Genomic DNA, 23,319 nt, shown 5'->3' with positions numbered 1-23,319 from the left:
ACGCAGGAGTAATTTCTTGTATGTTCTTGTTGAAATGTTAAAAAAAGATCATGAAAATATAGGATTTATATTCTTTTCAGAAATATTCTTTATTTCGGTCAGGCCATATGAAGCTAGCAGCATGTCGGTCTCAAAGCTTCAGAATGACGTTCATGATAGCAATTGTTAGTGTTAACATTGCCGAAGGGCTATAGATTTCCAAGCAATTAGTGACTAGGTCGATAGATTTACCACGACGGAACTTGCAACTCGCTAGCTTCCGCAGCGCGCAGTGAGCGCCGGCAGCTTCTAGCGCAGTCCTTCCGTGTTACGCAAGCACTTATTTCGAAAGTCCGACAACTGCTCTTGTTCTTTAACGATACAGGAGGAGTTCTTGGAAAAGTGGGAATAATTGAAGTAAATTAGTTGATCATTCGACGGGCATGGAAAAATTTACTGGAATTTTTACATTAATGAGATAGCTGTTCCTTTATATGACCTTCTTCTAATACAATACAATAAGAAGAATCGGGCGTAACAATAATGCCGAGGACATTGATATTCTTACATTAAGTTTTACGTGGGCGATGACAATGGCTTATTGTTATAATATTAAATTTTTGAACTACTTCTTATAGATGAAGGCCGTAAACATTTTCTCGATGTATTCCAAATCGAGCTTAGTCTTATGAAAGTAATTGAAAATCTCGCTCTCGCGCCACGTTTCATTTCAGGCAGCGATGACGTGGTACATCACACGACACATTCACCATTTCATACAATATTCACGTCTTTTCTTAAAGCGAGACGGAATATTTTTGCTCACCCTGCACGTCACTAAACACAAGCCCAGGCTGAACGTCACTCTAACACTCGCTCCACTCACCCTGAACATCACTATGCGTACACACCCCATAGGTGCATGTCATCCTGATGCTCACCATACACGTTACTCTACACACCCTGTACGTCATTACCCGCCAAACAACTAATATTGAAATATTATTGATTATTAAACGTTTTTTACTTAAATCAACCTGAAATCAACGTTGTTTCAACGTCAGTTTTCCTAAGGATAGACGCAGCGCGTGCGGCGGTGCAAACGCGCCAATCGCTGCCTCGGTGAAGGTGTGCGCCGGAGCTCGAGGTCGCGTCAGCCGCTCGTAGTGCAAGCGCCTGCAGTGCCCGCCGCTGCTGCGTGGGCACCCGCACCTCCTTCAGTAGTGGCCGGCACGTGGCCGTGTTAAGTGATGTGTAGCGCCCTCCTCCTGGCGAGATCTATATGCCCCTGCGAATAAGGATGATTATTGATGATTTGCAGGTTACGCATGTATTACAATTTTGATTTCATCAATTGTTGAGACGGAAGAGGATAGCTGCTCATTAAGGACACGGTTTAATAACTATGGGAATTATACGACAAAGGATTTGATTTCTTTTGGGAGTTGGAACAGTTTTTTGTGTTCTTTGAATTTGTTTTTGTTCAACAATTGTGTTCTTGCAAATCGGTGTTGTTCATCATCGTGGTCTGTCGTTCTGTCGATGGAACATATCGCAAATGTGAAAATTCAACATCAAGATTGATTGTTCTGCTAATTCAAATATTTTTAGACCAACGGGGATGGAACTAGCGCACTGATACATTTCTAATGAGTGAATTTTCATGCTGGCGACTCTAAGGTTTTACAATTTTCTTACGTTTAAATGAGAACGGAGAAAGTTTATATGAATTTGCATTTAATTTGACATGTTATCACTTAGGTGGTACAGTGTAGTCGAATAGATTCTCTGCTATTAAGATCACTTGATTTCTTAAATCGCAAATTCACCAAAAATGTATAGCAAAGAAAATAGACAAAAAACCCACGTTTGCATTATAAGAAAAAACGTTTCGGAGTCCAGCTCCAGTGATTTCTAGGTTTTTGAACTGACAATGGAGCTGGACTCAGATATGTTTTCTCTTATAAAAATAGTGCATTTTTTTGGCTATTTTATTTTCTTTTAAATTCTTGGTATTATCTGAGTTATTTGAAATACATTTTTTTGTGTTATTGTATATGTTGTGCTTTTAAGCTTTTTTTTCAACCTTTCAGTCGCAGCTAATACCAGAGGGCATGTGAAACTCTAATTGAGCTTCAACACGAATTGCGGTAGTGCTTTTTGCACTGCACCCAGTACAGCTTTTTTACGTACATTGAATTTAGTTTTTTCAAAGTGAAAATTTCTGCAAATTTTTCTGCTCTGCCTGGTAAAAGACATTCTGAGAACATAATTAAAAAAAAGAATCATTTCTTCATCAATGAAAAAGTCTGGAAAATTCATGAACAAAATTTACGAAAAATAGAGAGGATAATTTTTGAATAAGAAGTTTGATCGAAAGACAAGAGATTCTGGTGAGTAGAGCTTCTTTGTTAGCAAATACTTTCCGATGTTGGGGCACGACTGCTTTCATATTGGGTCAAATTGTGAGAGGTGGTTGCTGAGACGGGTGATTGTTGTCATAAAGACGGTGGATGTGGGTTTAATTGAAACATATGATCAAGTCTTTATTTTTGGCCAAGTTTTTCAATAGAAGCGTGTCACTGGGCTGAAATAGAAAAAGAATATATGACTTAAAGCCGTAAAAATGACGGTAAGCTAAGCTCTGCCAGTTCCCAAGAAACTTTGGGCGGTTAGGAGTGGAAACATTCTTTAAATTTATGCTGAGAACTAGTCTTTCAAAGGCTAGAAAAAATTCATAAAAGTCCAACTTAAACATACTATATATGAATTCTAACGTGTTAAACAAACTAAGATGCGAGGTTTGAATTCTTACGGTAACTAAAAGTTTTCTTTTAATTAAATTTTATCAATTTGAAATGAACTTGATAATATACAAATTAATTACTTTCACAATGATGGTATTGTTCGATACTTATCGCATGTATTATTATAAAAAATTGAAGTATATTCACTAATAAAAAACTAGTTTCTTTACACGGAACAATTACAGCTGGCCTCTAATCAAATTCGGTTTAATTGAAATATTTTTATATGGTTAATTTCGTCAGTAATTATAATGATATTTCTGTTTTCCACTCAATACATGAAGGATATCATTCTGAGTACCTGTACAATCATCATGTTCCAGCAATGTTAAAAATTTCACTCTGTAAATTCTTCGCCTACCTTGATTACTGTGTGCTGTGATTGTTGCAGTGATGGTGCTGTGATTGTTGCAGTGATGTGATGGCGGTGTGATTGTTGCAGTGATGGCGGTGTGATTGTTGCAGTGATGGCGGTGTGATTGTTGCAGTGATGGTACTGTGACGGTATCAGACATTAAATCATTGCACGCCAGATTGTCTTTTCAGAAGCTCTGGTAATAGAATATTTATGCTCTCGTTTGGACTTATTTCTGGTTCGTTTTTTTTTTAATTTTCGCCTCATAGGGAATCTTTTGTAAATTAGAAATTATTTTACTTTAATAGTGAGTATATCATTAAATTTTTGAGTAAATGATTATTACTATCTGAATATGTCCATTGTTCATGTTAGATGTTTTGTATGAGCAATATTGTCGTAGAATATATTGCTAATATTTATTTGATTTAAGAAGTAATACGATTAATATATATCACATTGAATAATTATTATTTCAAATTATACTGCCATTATATAATATCATTAATATAATTAAATATATATTGATTTATTATATTAATTTTTTATATTATATCATTTAATAGGTATTATTTTACATATTATTAATAATTATTTTATCGTAATGCCTGAAACTAGCTCCTTCCATGTTTCTTAAAATTATCTAAGTGATTTTCGATGTTTATAAAAATGAAAGAAAAATTTAAATTTTAATAATTTCCATTTTTTAATTAATATTGATGTGAGGTCTTCTAGATTCATGCGGCAATGGAAAAAATGTTAAGTAGGTCATATACACGAAAAAGCTCTCCAAAAACTGCATTCATAAAATTCACTATCGCTTGTGGCTTTGCCGCTTCTTTGTGTTTCTGGGTTCACTTCTGTGCGACATTGTTCGCCACTGAAATTGTCAGTTGTGTCAGACACCATAAAAAGGAAAATAACAAGGCTTAGCCTCGCATTTGCTCACCACAAGCGATTGGATGGGGAAACTGGCAGTTTATTGTGGTAACCTCGCATCAATGAGCAAGGTATTGCATTGCACAACACAAAAGATCCCCACATAAGTCCCCCTCATGGCATGCAGTATCGTCGTGAGTGGTATTTAGAATTTCGTCAAGTTTCGTCAGTTTCCTGTCCGTGAACTGAACGCTGAGTTCAAGTACGAAGAGAACGGCAACTGCCTAGTTTACTGGGAAAATATCTATTTTTTATATCTTTATTAAACACATTTTGAGCAAATTATTAAAACTACAATGAGCGAATTATTACAATTATTATTATAATTAGCGAATTCTTGAAATTATTGTTATTATTAGCTAATTAAATTAAAATTATTATTAAAATATTTATGTTCACATCTCGAAGTTTATGCGTAGAAAATTGAAATAGGACGATGTTTCTACACAAAGAAAACATGATACTGGGTCACTTCTGCATGCAAGGAGCCCGTACAGAACAATGCGTGATTGCAATCTGATTCGGTATAGAACGCATTCGATTGCCTTTCTAATATTCTATTGAGATTGAACACAATATTTTAAAACAATGATGAATGGTCTCGGGTAAGTAACTTGCTATTCAAATACAAATTTTAACACATCCTATAGTTAATATAGTGTGTAGTGAAGAATGAGTATTGTTTACGGATATACATAAATGTGTTTGCATAGAAAGTGAAATTTCTAACATACATCAATTTATCACGAATAGCTTGAATATGGTGCAAAATAAATACACTGTCATCCCACAAAAATATATTTTTTCGCTCAAATTTACTAGAGCCATGAAATAAAGTGAAGTGGTATTCTCTCGTAACGCCAAAGCAAAACTTTCGTCTCCTACCCTCACATTGAGGCCTTGTTTTTGTCCATCATCTGCCTAACCTGCTTACAAGTGATACTTGTTGATCCGTAATCTTATTTTTTTGTAAAAAATAATTTTTCACGATTTTATCCTTTGCTCAAATCAAGACCCAGGCATAGGCATAACCAAACATCTGCCATCTATGCTCATATTACGCCTTCTTGAGTCTCGTTAATTAAACATAGGCCAGAAATTGTTGCGAGAAAGTGCTCAGGAGGCCACACTAAAATTTTTTATTCCTTTCTAAATTCAAAGCCAGTGCATTTTCGTGAGGATCTGCATATACAGTATGTATTTCATCAACGCGCTCATTGGCCTCGTCGATCATAAGTATTCATTTCCTTCTTCCAAGGCCTTCGCTGGACTACACTATGCCCCTTATTATTCTTATTCTTACGACCCAGCCTTTGTCTGCCCTTAACTTTTGACTCTTATTCTTGTACTGAACTTTCGAGCGATTGTGAGACGCAGGTCACGTGTTCATTGACCTCTTGACAGCTCTCAAGCACAGTGTGCATGCAACGCTTGCACGGTTTCAACTCGCAGGAATTCAGCAAAAAATTTTCTTTGCGTTTTTTGCATGATTTGCCTCGAACACAGACAGTGGTCTGTAAATCTCGACAAGATAAACAGAACCTGTCAGTGTTGGTATAATTTTTTTACTAAATAATTCTTATTTTGCATCTGGTGTGCAAACAAAATTAGGCCGCGAGTTTTTAATGCAGAAGGTCATTGCTGGTCGCTGCGTGTCACGCTTTTTTAGATATTTTCTGGGCATTGCTCCACCTCTTGCGTTATGGTTGCTCATGCGTGTAGCAAGGACGACACAAAACATATTGCTCATTTCTTATATATAACTTTCATTTGTGCAGCCTTCGTTATAGCTGGCGCAGTGGCGAAAAATTGGCATCACTATGCTGTATGTTGCTGTTGATATCTCATAGCCTCGATTCGCAAATTTACCAGCATGCTTACCTTCACTTTTATTAACATTACACATTCATTCACTATAAAATCCTCGATTGCCACTACTGTGGGATATCAAAGTAGTGTTGGTCTTCAAAACAAGTCTTCAGAGACCGCAACGCGCTGCAAGAAGGTATCCTTGATACCAGCTGCCGGCGACTTGGCGAGAGATGTTTTATCAGGCTAAGGGGACCTTGATTAGTAGAAGGTGCGTAGGAATAGCATTACAAGCAATCGAAAAAAATATTTTAACAGGCAGTAGAATTTAAAATGGTGATCGTCAATTAGGAAATTTAATGATGTTAAAACAAGGGGCTATTGTTTAGACTTAATTGTTAAAAAGACCAGTCGGTGACGGAGTCCCTAATTGTCATTACTTGGAACTAGGATAAGTTTCAATTTTACACGCCTTAATGAATCTTGCATAAACTGGGAAATAACGTCTTGTAAAAATATACCGTTCTGTAAATGATTTTTGTGTGTCAATGAAGTTATATTTAATTATTACCATTATGAAGCAGTTGGTACTCCGTTTGAACGAGAAACTTATCTATACACGATCACTTTATGCCGCCACATTGCATAACTCGGCGTCAATTTGGATAGAGGCAAATGATTGCGTGCAGTGGAATTGGAATTTACACCTAAGCCTTAATTTGTACCGCATGGCCTTGGACTGAAATCATAAAAAAGTGATTATATTGAACAGGACAGGCCATCGCACAGCTCAGTATTATAGGAGCTCTATGCTGTACTTACTCCCTTGGAAGATTTAGGGTATGGAACAAAAACATTACTGACGCATTAATCCGCCTAATATGGTTTAGGTACATTTATATTATTCTGTATCCCTAGTGCAATAAAATGAAAATCAGAAGTAATAGCGCGCTAAAAGTGGAATTGGGATCTAAAAGCCTTTCAAAAAGCGTTGGGATTTGAATGGCATAGCGACAGTATACGAGTTAATAATAACAATTCGACATTCTTCTCTCATTCGTTCAAAAATTCTGGTAATAATGAATCATGAGAGCTCCTTTCTAATTTGTTCATCTGGACGGGATTGCTTTTTATTGCATTGAATGCATCAGCTCCTTTCGGGTTCAAATTTACTCAAATGTTTCATATCACGCACTCTATAATAGCAGCGGGTAATGAGGCTATAGAGTTCGCGATACGAAAAATCTTTGCAGTTGTTCATGATTTTCAAACCTGTTTAAAAAGTTATTATCGACTTTTTCAAATTTTTTTGTACCGCGCCAGACGCAGTTACGAACAAGTATATGAAAAATATATACTTTATTTGTTTAATTAATTTATTTATTGCGACTGTGTAGAATTAAACAAATAAACATGTATATCCCCTGTATTTGCCAGCGCTGTAACACAATTGCTAACGTCACACGCTTCGTACATGCGCTTGTATATTAATTCGCAGACCTGTCTCACACTGGACTATATTTCGTGGAGCAAATATTTTTGTTCAAGTCCAAGCTAGAATAATTAAGCTAGAAATATTTTTGGCAATTAATTTAAATAACTATTGTAAGGTGGTTATATACACAACATGCATTCAAACATTCTTCGCCTGCCTGCCTCATCACACGTCCTTGCCCTTACGCCAAGTTTGGCCTTTCTCCCGCGAGGTCCAAACGCAGAAATAGTTTTTTTGACAATTTTTTTAGCCTTTTACTTTCTTCTCATCTACTGAAATGTTTAACCGGCTGACATTCACTTACATTCACAGTCTGAGGTGTGCGCAGGTCTTTTGGAAGAAAATTCAATCAGGCGCAAATTTACCTCATCACTTATGACATTTCTAGCTAATCAAGCTAGAATTGTACGTCAATGTATCATCCAAATAAACCCTAAAACGACACATATATCATAAAATATTGTCAAAAGAACAAATTTACTTAGTTCATAAGATGACATTTTATATAACCTTCGACACAAATTTATAAAAAACGGCTGATCAACTTAGGGTTATTTGCGCTATATTGATAACGCAGGCATTTTTACGCTGGAATATTTATAAAAAGTGGAGTTCTTCGTTAATAATTGTATGGTTATTAAGAAGCGATGCATTCTTTCTTGACATACGTTCCCGCATGGCATACCTGATCTGAATTGCGTTGCCTATACGCAGCCTGACGCGACTTACGATGTCTTCCATGTTACTGGGTTAACGCGGGAGTGAAAGTGCATAAGCTGCAATGAAAGTGATCAAGTAAGCAGCACACTTCCATGTCCGTACGTATAGTATTGGAAATTGACGGGCATTGCTAGCTTAAAATGCCTTACGCAACAATTACGACACCATCAGCAATTACATTCAATATTTATTTCAAGAGCTTCACGAGCTAATGAATGTAACGCCTCGAATGGAATTACTGAGGATATACTTATTCGAAAAAGGGAAAGAACCTGAATCGTAGCTGCAAATTATCACTTTATTCGTTTTAGCCTGCAATTAGCTATGATTTTTCCAAATAAATTATCTTTTAATTTAAAATTTTTCTTTTCTCATCAGCGTTCACACGAAAATTCACATTTAATTTAGTACTTTCATGAAACTTGTTTAGTAGACCGAGAGTTGAGGAAACAGAGACGGAGAACTAGAAACTAAAAGTAACTATTTTGGACTTACGAAAACGTAAGCACAGTTATGAAAACTGAGAGTAACTTCTATAGGGTCATGAAAAGTGAGATGCAGAACTAAGAGCTTGAGTAACTGTTGTGTAATTATAAAAACCGGGAGGTAGAAAATTCTTAAGAACCGAAAGTAACTCATATGAAATTTTGAAAAGGGAGGCACAAAATTAAAAATTTAAAGTGAATGATTTGATATTGTGAAAGACCGAACAGAGTTCAAAACTGGATGTAACTGTTATGAGGTTGTGAAAACAGAGAGGAAGAACCAAAAACTGAAAGTATCTGTTTCAGGGAAAGGCATTTCGCAACTCGTTGAGTAAACGCCAATGCTTGTAATTTACATACGTTCAACTATTTATTTTTTCTTCGCCTGATGTGATAGTTGTGCAGTATTTACAAAACTTACTAATGTCACAGCATTCGGTGGTTGTAGTGTAGTCTTTGAGAACAGAGCTGCGTTGATTTCGCTAAACGATCAGATAAACATGTTTTCACCAAAGCAGGGAATGTTTGTGTCGTGAGGCTTGTCGACAGCTCATCCTCTCATGTTGATTCAGTAAACAGAAAGCACGAAATTGGCGTATGAAGTTTAAAAAAGACAATTTTTGACCACTTAATCCTCGCTGGAAGGGAAGTTGCAGGAGGTGAGATGTTCTTGCCGAGTCATCTATGTGTGCAAGTGTTCTGTCGCTGCCGACTTTGCACTGCGCCAGAAATTTCACACCGACGAAGTTTGGTTTTTTCAAGCAATCATTTTTGCGATGCATGCGAGGGGCCAAGTGCACTTCTGGATTTAAGTTTTTGTCTGAAAATTAACCTTTGCCAAATTCAGTTGTAACCCCAATTGATTATTATGCAATAATTTTTTATTAACCGTTCTGAAACATAGAAGGCGCATAGCATTGATAACTCAGTAAAAACTGAAAAAAATGTTGTACTTCATATCCACGATCCCGTAAATTTAGTTCCATTCTAATATAACGACAAAATCACCATGAGAGTATATGTACTCACGAAGTATTCACTATGCATCGTGGAATAAAGTATTTGTAATAACGAAATGAATATTAACGACGATATTAAAAAGTGGCGACGATGAAGCTTTTTTCTTAACCCTCACCAGTTTTTTTTAATTTATAATTTTAGCTTAGTTGTAGCGCGTGAAATCTTGGTCATTTTGCGCCATATAATGGAGAGTGTGGTACAGATTTTCAGGGTATATGTACGCTGGTATCCAAGTGGGGAAAGAAAAATAATTCAATTCAATCATCCAATTGTATCGTTCATATTCAAAAATACTGAAATTCAATCTGAATGATAGGGTATAATAATTACTAAGTCCATTAGTTGGTGACTAGTTTACGATCTCTGCGAACATCATGTTTCCAATGACACAAGTTTTTCGGGAATGCAGTCGAAAAACGAAGTGTAAACCCATACGGTGTCCTTTCGCCCTTCAATATAATGCGAAATTGCGCTGAATTATACCCGGAAAAATCCGGCCGTTCTTTATATTTTATGAGCCCAGTTGATAGGTAGGCCGGTGGCCAGGACTGGTCTGCTCGAGGTGCCTCCGGCTGTGAGTGAGACTTGATCGTCCTCAGGATACCGCCAATGCAGCTCCACCGACAAAGCTCATGCATGCATCGTCACTTGCAGAGTTTGTAGAACAAGTCATGGTGTTTTTTCACAACTAATGTAGCGGCGCTTTCTTTCATAATTTCTATGAAAGATTTCTGTTTTTTTATGCATTTGACACCACAGATGCAAAATGTATAGCATATGCAGTTACAGATTTGACTCTTGCATGAGTGTCTATAACAAGTCTCGCCACCGCAACGTCTCGCCGTGTAAAATGGCGACAAAAGTTGGCTTTCTGTTCCGTTGTCGCTATGCGGTAGTCGCTTATCGATCGCCAAGCATCTTAGCTTCTTTGTAGATTGAAACTTTTATTTTTTGTTCAAATTGACTTAGTGATTGCTGCGTCTCGTGGGTAGACCGGTTATAATGTGAGCTGTATTCAAGAACATGCCAGTGAGACTGCGCAGTGCTTGTGACCAACAATTAAATTACCTGATCTACCTCTCTTCAGTGAGCATTTCAAGTATATTATAAATTAAACCCGCTGACACTCTGTGTCAAGAATTGACAGCTTTCTTATGGAAATGTATGTCCTTTTGGAATAAAAGAATCGTTCGCGACGACCATGAGTGACTGAAGATATGGTACCTGGCAGCCGATGATTTTCGAAGTGAATGCCGTTAACGAACAGGGAAGGTCGCAACGCTCACTCACGGCTGAACTCTTTTTCGTTTCTTGCATCATTCGTCGACTTTCGGTGGTTGTGTAACGCATGACAGACGGCGGTGTAATCAGAAACGTACATTATTGAAGAATAATTAATTCAGACAACAGAATAATTAAAACTAATCATTTGGGTTTTATAGTATAGCTGATCTATTATTTGTCGATATGGCATTCTTTTTTTTCCTCCGAAAACTCACTTATAAAATCTTATTTTTCTACGTCGGATTCTTTCCCTATATTTGCAAACTTAAATAACTCATTAAACACTCGTTAAATTTAATTCTGAATGCAAAAAATTAAAACCTCATTTGATGTTAACGTAAGTAATGGGTTACAAAAATTAGCATCGCAGGGGTTAGCGAAGCAGGTCGTCCAGAATGTTTTTGAGTGGACGTTCTCCAATACTCGGCGCTTGTTTTTCTACCGGAACACTGGATCAGACACAAGGCTCAAAAAACTCGCTCATCTTAGAGAAAGGAACTTGGAAGTACTTACGTGTTCCAAGACCTCTGTCATGGTGCATTGGCTCATGCCAGTGTGTCAAGCGCAACGTGCTGAATCATGCATCCGCAAAGTAGACCTTAATATATCTGTGTCATCGATGGCAGAAACTAACCTTCAATGGATTGGTTAGAATAAAAGTGTATTTGAAGATTTATCCGCTATTTTATACCACTATGACAAAGTTTCTAACCATGAAAGTATTGAATAAACTGCTTAACTGGTTTCTTCAGTCGAAACTGAATAAATGATTTTATGGTGCCAAATTCTATCCTGCTTGAGTTCTGTGATTCGTATTTGTTCTGTGATTCAAGTACGACTTTATTTAACATCAAAATGTAATGTATCTAACACAACTTTTTCCTTAGCCACTGCATCAATCAAAATTATAATAATTCTATGTTTTTTTCTTTTCAGGAGCAGTCATTCTAGAGCAAAGTCTGACCTCATTGAAAATCTGAGCAGGATCGACGCCGGACAAACATCGGCCATTTATAGGACGCTGATAATCGCCTTCGTATTTTACAAACGAATAGTTTTCTTCAACTAATACAAGATGATAGTGAGATGGATGGTCCTTGTTATCGTCCTTATTTATGTTCTCCATGGTAAGTAACACAACGTGTACATTGTTCGGTTGCGATCATCTGGAGTGCACACGAAAATATTAGAGTGAAAGGAGGCATGTCCGCGATGTTAGCAGCTACAAGGAATCATGATTTTTTTAAATGATGAATGAGTATTTGACTTACGGTCGCATACAGAATGGATTTACTAGCAATAGAATGATTTGAACAATTTGTATAGAAGTGGCCTTCTATGTATAACCTTGATAATTAACAGTACCGCGAGCATCAAAACCTGTGCATACTAATTGCCGATGCATTTTTATACCAAGTTAGTTTAAGCTTTTATTTCATGGTATTTTGTGCCACGTTGCATTTCTTTCCAAGTTGAAAGTATCATAATTTAAACAGGATAACGGAAGTGTATTATTGAATATCAGTAATGCAGCATATTCTTTAGTGTCGAAAACCAACATTATGAAATTATAAATTTTTTAATTTTTTTCATCGTAGGCCTAAGCACTTTTTATACCCATAAAAATGTATTTTCACCTTCAGGTATGGTTTCGGGAGCACCGCGCCCGAGGCCGGTTGAGGTCCTGGGCGGCTACTCCAGCGTCAGCAAAAGCGTCACTTTCACTAGACGAATGGAGTTTCAAATGGAGAAGGATCAGTTGCTAAATCAAACAACAGGCGGTGATAAACTTGGCATAAACAATATTCTAATTACTGATACTACAAAAGACGGTAAAAAGTCGCCTCAAGTGAACCACAGTGTGAAATTTTCTATTGGGGCCGATATAGAAGATGGTGGCGATGGAGAAATGGATCCACCTCTCATAATTCCGACAAATGACATGAAAGAGATGAAGGAAATTGCCGAAAATGGAATAAAAACGCCAACGAACGTTGAAGCCATATCATCGTTTACAGAGTCACAAGTAAGTCCCAGTGGTGCTGAAACCGCAACGGAATTGCTTCCTTCAAATGTTGATGAAATAACTGATGGACCTACAGGCTTGTTGGAGAGCTATGACGACGCAGTATACGAAGACGTGGCTCCCAACGACGCTGGTAACCTTGCTGACAAAGAAGATTTTCCCTTTTCGAATGATCAAGAGACTTTGCCACTTCATAGGAAAGAATCTGGTGGAATTAGAGGCCAAGAAAACCAAAGTAAAATAGAAACCAAGCTCGATTTCGAGCACAGTTTGCATGAAGATTCACCCCACAATGAAAACATTTTCACACCAGCCACCAATAGCTACCCGAACGAAGATGAACGTCAAGATCCGAGTGTTGTTATTCAAGAAGTAATTTCTGCAGATCTAATCGAAGGATTGAATTCAGAAGATCGCACGAAGGAGCTAACATCGAATTCTACTCTTAATGATAAAATTGTCCAAGAATTTGCAAGGTCAGCTATGATTGAGGAATCTAGAACTGATTCAGAGCCTCTGAACGAAGAATACACTGTAAAAATAGAAGACGGTGGTGAAATGGAGAGAAAAATGTTAGAGGAAAGACGTTTCGCTGATAAGGAAACTCGCAGGGAACCACATCCACAAACTCTTGAGTCATCCACTGTTCCTAGTAACATCAATAAATTGCCTGAATCAGCAAACAAGGGAGAATTGTTTCCGTTGGACATGATTACAGAATATTATGACTATGATTCTGAGGGCGTGAGGGAATCTGGAGCGGAAACACTGACCACTGATCAAACACCTTCCGTTTCAATGACTGAGTTTTATGACCAATTGACGGAAACAGACGACTCTGCCATATCTGCTACTGAAACAAGTACGGAATCCGAAGTTAAGACCACTGATGATATTAACAGAGTGGAATTGCCTTCAGTCAAAGACGAGCGCGTAAACGAAGACGAAAAACAAAGTTTTACATCGTCAGCCCCGGAATATGATAGAACAGAGACTTCTGGAGATAATACTGAGGAATTAACGAATAAATATGAAGAAATGAAAGCTGATTTAGGAATGACCACAAACAAACCAGTGATATCGCCTACAGTGGCCGCGGTAATAACGTCTTCAACGCAAACTGAACCTGAAGAATTAACCGAAAATACCGATTTGCAAGGGAATAGCGAAATGCTATCTCCTATCGCTAGCTTGGTGATCCAACGTGATGATGAAGAAGAGGCAATTAATGACAACCCACCAAAATTGAGTGAGGGATTGACCGATAACTTGCAAGTCTTTTTGGTTCAAGAACAGCCACCTCCTCTATCGAACGCTTCCATTTCAAAATCATTATCTGAAATAACTAGAGAAAACTCATTTGATTATTTTCCTCAATACTACACTACAGATTATGATTATTTAGATGAAACGGCAACCCAGTTCACGACCACCAAAGATGACCTGTCGAATTATGACTACACTTATTCTGAGGCGGGATATAACGGTACTACAGCTGGACCAGATGATGCTACTGAAACAATTCCTACACCAAGCATACACGATAATACCGAAGTACACAAGGCTGTATTAAATCCAGTCGCAGCAGACAAAAACAAAAAAGTAACTCCAACCACAGATGAAACCGTGAATTCGGATAATAATTTAGACGAATCAATCCTTGTCAAAACAACTTCTTTTCCAGCTAGTGCTGGGAAAGAAGTCGTCACAGAGCCCCTATCTACTGGCACCTCACAGGATGTTGAGTTGAGCTTTGACTACCGTGGTTTGCCCGAACTCACCGCTACACCCATGGTGGACGATGCAAACGAAGACTATGCATCGAACACCGAGGCAAACGATGGAGGTCCAGGCCTCGACTATGCCAAACTTCCCGAAGGCGCTAGCGTTGAGATAAGAAATCTAGGACCTGATTATATATTAGAGAATTTATCCACCCCATCCAATTTAGCTACTGTCGCTCCTTCCGCCGCACAGAATGAAGACAACGTCGAATTCGTTGCAATAGGACAGCCGCCTTCGATTGATCTTTCTTCAATAATTTCTAATTTAGATTTTAGCCAAATTGACTTCAGCAATTTTGACTTGTCAGGGCTTCAAGAGCAAGGCGCATTGCCTAGCAATGAGAGTGCGCCTGCTCTTGAAAGCTCGCCTCAATTTCAATTTGACAACATTGATTTGTCTAAATTGGCAAGTGACTTGGGCATCGCTAACTTTAATTTCAAAAGCTTACCTACCAACTTCAATGTAGCTAGCCTTGATTTGAGCAAATTAAATTTTGGAAAAATTCCTTCTTTGGACTTGCGAAATGAATTTAGTGCTACCAATGTTCCATTTCCACTTCTCAGTAAGTCCAATAGAGAAAATCAGCATTTTTCAAATTTGCATCCTGATAGTGAAATGGCGGACGCTTGGCCTCCAAGCCACTATATCACGAGTACAAATAGCAGCAATGATGAAGAAGAGCTCTCACATTTCTTTATTCAACCGTTCGATTTATCGCAAGTTAATTTAAACTTAGATCGCGTGTTGGGTCAACCTCCTAGCTTTAGCCATGCTCATGCCGCCCCTCAAGAAGAACATCGCAATCCAGTATTCCAAGTAGCAGATTCTCAACATTTTGGTAAACTGACTCCGGAAACACATTTCATGGTGATTGATAATTTCAATGGAGGTAATATTGAGGATCAGGTTCCAGGAAATCAGCAGGAGCCGAGAAAAATTATTCAGTCTAGTCTTTCAGCAGGAACCTTTCCTTTCGCATCGAAACTACCTAGTCAAAATAATTTTGAACACTCTACTGGGGTAGGAAATTATGATAACTTGGAACTTCAAACTCAATCAAAATTTCCCGAGCCGAATACTGTAAATTTTGTCCACCCCTTACATTTGTTACATACCGAATCAACGCATCGCTTAAGTGATCCAAGACAACCGGGTTTACAAGATGGAAGCGAATTAGATGCAATTTATGAAGATTATTCTGACGGAAGGACATTTGGAGAGAAAATTCCTCCCGTAAATCAGGCTCAAGACTCTGGACGTCTTATATCATCCTCAGACATCGGACCTTTCACTAACATAATCAAAGGGCCTCATTTTTCGAATATTGACTTCTCTCAGGTTTTTCGTAATGTAGACCCAAGTAACATTGATTTAACTAAAATACCTGCGAATTTTAGTCTCGGAGGTATGGATATTGGCAAGTTAGTGAGCTCAATAGACTTGAGTGGAATTGATTTTTCAAAGATAAATTTTGCCGAACTGGACATCCCAAAAATTCTATCAGGGTTGTCGATTCCATCAGATGAAAAAACAGTTTTCGCCACTCAGGGAGTGGACGAAATTGGGAACTATGAAGCTGTTCAGAACTCCAAAGGAAATATTATCGAGCGATCAGTTCCTCCTCCTGACACAACTTTAGCCAGAAAAGTGGAATCTTCGACGTGGATAACAGAAAACGAAACCGATCAGAAGGTTCTGGATGATCTTGGGATATCCCACTTCCTTACGATGGCAAACTCGATTTCCTTGGATGGAGGAGAGTAAGGAATTAACTATTTGGTTATGCCATTGTAGGAGTGCACGTAGTTAATTTTTGTCAAAATTATATAGACAGGTTATAATGAAATTTCACGATACCAACCAATTATTTATAGCACGGCATAAAATTATTCTTGATTAAGATAAAAAATTTAAGGAATTGTAAAACATTATTTTTTAAGTCAGGGCTGTATATTTATTTGAGATACCATTTGTGGCTGAATGCGATGAAATTCTTGGCTCTTAGCATTTGAGGTTAGACTTCCTTGCAGATTATTCAATATTGAATGACTTGATTATTATTAACGTTTATCTCTTCCCTCTCCCGTACAGAAGCAGCAATTTCCTAATGTGTACAATGTGCAAGACGGGCGTCGTTACTGGTCGGAAGCTCATGACGGATCTCGCTAAGACTGACAGGGAGATTCTATCACTCGTCATCTACATCTGTATCGAATTTAAGCTTCTCCCTAAAGAAGTGTGCCGAGGAATCATTAATAATGTTGGGGTAATACATTTGGAGACTACGAGCCGCATGTCTGATTTATTGACATGAGGGTATATTATTTTTTTTTTTGTTAAAACTAGAGATTCAGTGCTGTCCCTGTTTTTATTTATTCCCTTTCAATGTCTTACTGATTTATATATAAAGTACTATGATTAGCAGCCCATACATTTTTCTCTCTTCAATTACAGTACGAAGTGATGTACGTGCTGAGAACGACGCAGCACAACCCGGAGGTGTTCTGCAGTATGATGCTGGCGGGCACGTGTGAAGACATCGCGTTGCCTAGCTGGACCATCGACACGCTGCCCAGGACCAAGAGTCGCCCTCACCCCACTGTTCCCGAGGTGGGAAACAGTCAATACCAGTCAATGTTTTTGTTATTCTATATTCCAGAATATTTGAATATTGTTTAAATCATACTTTTTTCAGAAACTACATCAAAATTTTTTTTAGAATCCTGCAACCTTCTATGACACAGTATAAACGCATGTGAAATTTAATTCAACGGAAAATAAAAAATGCAGAAAATTATTACTCCGTCTTATACGTCAACTATAGAATGAATAATTGCATGAGATAATGACTTTATCCTTGGCCTAGACACAAGCATTGGGCGACTTCCTGATTTTGCACATCTCGGACCTGCACACGGACCCGGACTACACCGCGGGCTCGGACGCGGACTGCGACTTCCCGCTGTGTTGCAGGAACTCGAACGCGAGGGAGAAGCGGGGCTACAGGAGAGACGAGAGCGCCCCCAAGCGGCCCATGGAGGCGTTTGCGGTCTCGGTCATGGCCAACGCTGATGACCCCAACACAGATATACAGAGGTGATATACTGATATTTTAGGTTGTGTTCATATAGTTGATTGGAAGTGTTATTTAACTTGTAATAATTTATTTTGTGCAACATAGTTGATTGGAAGTATTATTTAACTTGTAATTATTTATTTTGTGCAACATAGTTGGTTGGAAGTGCTATTTAACTTGTATTAATTTATTTTGTGCAACATAGTTGGTTGGAAGTGCTATTTAACTTGTAATAATTTATTTTGTGCAACATAGTTGATTGGAAGTGTTATTTAACTTTTAATAAATTATTTTGTGCAATAATTGTTAATACAGCTAGAAAAATATTTTCTCTATACTGATTTATGGGTGTTTTCTCTAAGATATTATTTGATCGTGTAGTTTTTCATAGAGAAATCCGGAAAAAATCCATTATAAGTTCGAATTTTCTATTGATCGTTGTATAATTAACTTGTCAGCTATTTGAATTTCTTCTTTATATATATATGCATTTTCTCTCATCATTCACTTATATTGCAAATATTAACTTCATCATATTGAAACTACAAGAGAAACTACTTGCAGTAAAATATGGCTACAATATCTTTAAGCATTGTTAACAATAAATATTCAAAAATAGCTCGGGTTTTTATCAAATGTGAAAGAAAGGTGGAACTTTAATAAGACATGAATTTTTACAAAAAAGGCAATGATCAGACTTAACCTGCGTTCTGTATTAGTTGATAGTATTCCGTTATGACGAGAAACGTGAAGTCTACCGCATCACGGTAATTTTTCTGTAGTCCATACCAAAGGAGACAGAAGAAGAGTTTATTTCCAGTGTTGTGTGTCTGAATTAACCTCTAAATTATCATTTCCAACAGTATTTCCTCCATGACGAAGTTCCCTAAATACGCTGGCCGCTGGGGCGCCTTTGGTCGTTGCGACCTGCCGCTGCGTTCCATTGATCGGATCCTGGAAGCGGGGGCAGACCTTCAGCCGGACTTGGTGTATGTAATAAACACTAATTTATTAAATACCTGATTATATTTTAGTTTAGGATGCAAATCATTATAATCAATGGAAAATGATTTTTTTTCAAATGCTAGGTACTCGTTATGGTCTTCTCGCTTGTCATGGCATGAATTTTAGGTTCCAAAAATTAGAAACGGCTGGCATCCTATATTACCAGCTCGAGAATCATTCAGACACTAAGAAAACATAAATATTTCATTCTATGTGTGTAATCACAGGTACATAACCGGCGATCTCCCACCTCACGATGTGTGGGTGCAGACGAAGGATTCCGTTAGGAGGATTAACGCCCTCACGGCAGAGCGCATCAAAGTCGCATTCCCCAACACGCCTGTGGTGATGACCGTCGGCAACCACGAGACATCACCCATCAACAGGTGGATCTCCGGGATAATTTTTACTGGTTTACATTTATGCATGTTCATTTGAATGGTTTATTGTGATAATAGCTAAAAGTGGATATTGGAAAGAGGCGAATCCATGAGATGTTCTTTTCAACAGAGATCTCACGGGAACCACTATAAACATGTAGACTGTGTGGTACATGGAAATAATGAGCAGCAGGCCCCTTCAGAGGCCGATACCTTGTTATCCAATCAAAGTATTAACATTAGTTTCTATATAAAATCCCAAATCATGGGAACTAGCAATTTCACTGCTGTTTATTTTCAGTTTCCCAGTGCCAGAAGTGTACGACAAGGGCTTCAACCCAGCGTGGTTGTATGAATCATTGGCTGAGCAATGGCAGTCATGGGTCCCGTCTGCCTCCATGCCTACCCTCTTGAAGGGAGGCTACTACACCGTCACGCCTTACCCTGGCCTCAGGGTCCTGTCCATCAACAGCAACTACTGTAACTCCATGAACTGGTTAGATCACCGCTCCTCACTTTATCGTGATAATTAATTAAACAATCTCTTAAAAATTAATTTTTAAGGGGTGATTTCGTGTGAGAACGGTGCTTTTACGTGAGAGAGTTCGAACAAAATCAAAGAAGGTCAATCTATTTGTTTGTTATAACAGCTTTTAGTTCTTCAAATCGCATGAATTTTGTGTTCTAAATAGTTAACTGACAAAATGCTTTGAAATTTTCGCTACCGTTCAGAAATCAGGAAGAAAAAGAAGGAGGGATATAAAAAATTCGGGAAATTTCATCGTCCAAAGTCCAAAAACATGTACATTGCAGAGATGTAAATAAAGTTGGTATGATCCCTGTTACCCGATTGCCTTCGATTAAAGCCGAAATGTTTATGTGTCAGGTGGTTGATGATCGCACATAAGGATCCAACAGAGCAGCTGGTTTGGATGGACCGGCAGCTGGCGGAGGCTGAGGCTGCAGGCGAGAAAGTGCACATCATCACTCACATCCCTCCGGGTTATCCCGAGTGTCTGCCCAGCTGGAGCAGACAGTTTGCTCGAATTGTAACCAAGTGAGCTTGGGTCTTAAATCCCAAAGTATTAGTTATTCATCTCCTCCTTGTGGGATATACCTAATTATCGCAGCTATGTTAAATTAAAGTGTAATAACTGATTTACAAAGACTGTGAAGATGCTGACTTCTCACCCGTACCACATTTTGATCGTTACACGTGGTAAGTGCGATGTGTTTTACAGGTACGCGGACATTGTGACGGGCATATTCTCAGGCCATCAGCACCTGGACCAGTGGGAGGTGCTCTACGATCCTGATGACGTCACCCGACCCACGTCGGTTGCCTACATTGCTCCATCGGCTACGACCTTCAGGGAGCACTCTCCCTCCTTCAGGACTTACTCAGTGGACGGAGGGCTTGGCAACTTGTCGTCATGGGTACTGAATTCATTGAGTGTTTTTTATTGTGGAGAGATTATTCAAATGAGTATAAATGTAAAACTATATCGTTGGATTCTTATACAAGGTATAAAATGTAACCTTCATTTTTTTCTGCATAAATTGCAGTGAACGCAATCATTGATTAAAATTCATGATGCATGATATGATGAGACAGATCCTATGCTATTCACAATCGTGCTCAGTAAGCCGGCTACGTTGTATTTTGACGACACATAAAAACTGTTTATTTCATATGATTTCAAATCTACTAGAATTTTGAATTAAGTCAATAAATTTGGGCATTTAATGCGCATGATTAGTTTTTTTTTCGGATGAAGTTGCACTGACTACATTCTCACTCGATAATACTTGACGCTACATCTTAAATTAAAATTCCTCTTAAGAAACTACAAAAAATACTTTTTCCAGGCTATAGTTGACCTGCACTCCGAATATGTAACCTGTTTCAATTCATCTATTGAGCCTCAACGCAATAATAAATCTGTAACGCTTTTCAGGAAGTGGTTATCTGCCATAGCTCAATTATTTTACACGATTTATTTCTGACACATTCCTCAACGTTTCTTCTAGGCTGTGGTTGACCACCACACCTACACTGCCAACCTGACAGTGGCCAACTCCCCCGGCAACATCCTCGAGTTCGACCTCCGCTACAGCGCTAAACAAGCGTTCAACATGAGCGACCTCAGCCCGCAGAGCTGGAGTGACGTGGTTCACATCATGGCTACTGACCAGCAGTTGTTTAACACTCACACACGGTGAGTAAAAGAAGTTGAGGCGAACGATTAAAGCTATAGTAATTGATGTGATGATCTGTTCAGTTCTCTGACATATTATTTTTGTTTGCAGAAAATGAATTTTTTCCAGATTTTCATGCGACGATTTTTGCAGATTCAAGCACAACTATTGGGCTGAGCCGACAGAAGTTAACGACTGCGACTTGGAGTGCAAGAGAAAATCATTGTGCTTCTTGGTGACTGGGGACTCCTCCAATAAAGAGCCTTGTGAAAGGCTCAAAAAGATCATTACGTAAACAATTTTCAAGCTCATTATAGATAAAATAAATATGTAGTATTATTAAGTTCTGTTTTCCGTGATTCATATCCTCAAAACACATTGAAAAATGTGTTTAGACTCGAAACACAGTGAGACTCGAATTGAAGAAATATACCTTTATCATGAATTATTTGAACCTAGTCTATTCACTCTTGACAAAAATGATTTAGCAAGCAATGTAGAAGTTAAGTTCCATTCTTTTGTCCGCATTTCAAGCTATGTCGTGGTCCTTTTAAGAGATTATCGAGGTCAATTTCTGTAAAAGCCTCGAAATTGAATGTTTCTAGGTTCTTCAATTGAAGCTCATCATTGTTAAAGAATTTTTAGCTTGCTTACTGATTGCTTCGTAAAAAAATATTCGGAATAGAATGAATCATTTTGCTTCTGCAAGAATATTGAATAAAATTCAAATCTAGACATGAATATTCTTCTAAGCCTTGCAGTATTTTAATTAATTGCTAACAAGACATAATCATTTGCATTGTCATTCTAATGGTGAATAATACGGGAGGCACTTACTTTCCCTCGCAAAATATTGAGCAAAATTAATGTATGTATTTATTTTAACCTACACCTTCTAAATATGTTATGGCATGCACTTTCATTTAGCAGATGCGTATCCTCGCGTATCAGAATTAAATTCCATGCGATATCACTCTGTAAATACTGACAGCAGTTTCCTAACTTATCATTAAATGCAATCAATTTATCATCAAATGCGCTGTAATCAACTGTGTAGAATAAAGTGTTTGTCGCTATCAGTGGTTTTATTCGGGCCTTATTTTGGAAACCGTGATTGGTAATTGGAACCGTAATTCTACAGCCGTAAAAAGTTGGAACCCTATTTATGCAATTGTTAATTATTCCAGCGCATTCCTTCGTAATCTTGAGACGGCGTTGTCTGAACTCATTAAGTTGCCAGGTGACAGTTAAATAGAGAATTTTTCAAAATGATAACTGCTGCATTTAACGATAGATTACGAAAAAATATAAAAAGAGTTTGAGGTATAGGTTGAATAATGTCATAAAGTGACATTATTCAAATGAATAATTCAAATGAAAAATGTCATGAACATTCTGTGTAATAAATAATACATATTAGACAAGTACGTACCTGACGTTGTTTAAGAATAAGAAGACTTGACTCAAGTATCATTCTATAACTATGAAATACTTTCATTGCTATAGTGAGTATTTTGCTTTGGGATATGAATGTATTTTTTACAAGTTCCATCGTAAGTGAATAAAAAAATTTTCTCGGGGTTGCCATTTTAGTTTAGATTCACCTTGCATTCAAACGCTACGAATGAATGGTGCAAAATTTCTGTTGACTTCAATTATTGTTGAGAGACGTTGCTCCATGTTCTGGTGATTCTGTGCCGTAGTTTAAAATGCTGGAGCTTCATATATTTATTGATTGAATCAACCGTGGAATAGACTGAAAATCAATTATAATATGTTTATTAAATGAAGAATTGGGACTATATAATAATTGTCATTCATAATGAATCTCGATTTCTTGATCAGTCTTCAGTTTGTTAACTCGATCACGACGTAGAATTAGATGCATGCTATCGTGAGCCTTCAGCCAAGATTATTGCATCGTAACTTTGGTATAAAGCAGTGCTTCTTGCATC

At 37.8% G+C, this 23,319-nt stretch overlaps 1 protein-coding gene across 1 annotated transcript; it reads left to right on the top strand.

The window, feature by feature from the left end:
* The first annotated feature begins 2,292 nt into the window (after positions 1-2,292).
* Positions 2,293-22,440, top strand: LOC108682873. Its single transcript, XM_018172120.2, has 13 exons — positions 2,293-2,372; positions 11,830-12,020; positions 12,537-16,464; positions 16,796-16,970; positions 17,159-17,314; positions 17,571-17,800; positions 18,644-18,769; positions 19,013-19,171; positions 19,467-19,661; positions 20,052-20,222; positions 20,407-20,602; positions 21,197-21,384; positions 21,518-22,440. Exons 2-13 carry the CDS (start codon positions 11,969-11,971, stop codon positions 21,657-21,659), a joined length of 5,718 nt encoding a protein of 1,905 aa, XP_018027609.1. The 5' UTR covers positions 2,293-2,372; positions 11,830-11,968; the 3' UTR covers positions 21,660-22,440.
* The last annotated feature ends 879 nt before the right edge of the window (positions 22,441-23,319 follow it).

This window comes from Hyalella azteca, unplaced genomic scaffold (assembly GCF_000764305.2).
Source record: "Hyalella azteca isolate HAZT.00-mixed unplaced genomic scaffold, Hazt_2.0.2 contig15854, whole genome shotgun sequence".
NCBI classification, from domain to species: Eukaryota; Metazoa; Arthropoda; class Malacostraca; order Amphipoda; family Hyalellidae; genus Hyalella; species Hyalella azteca.
Note: the sequence above shows the minus strand (reverse complement) of the source record. Positions and strands in the feature narration are given on the sequence as shown.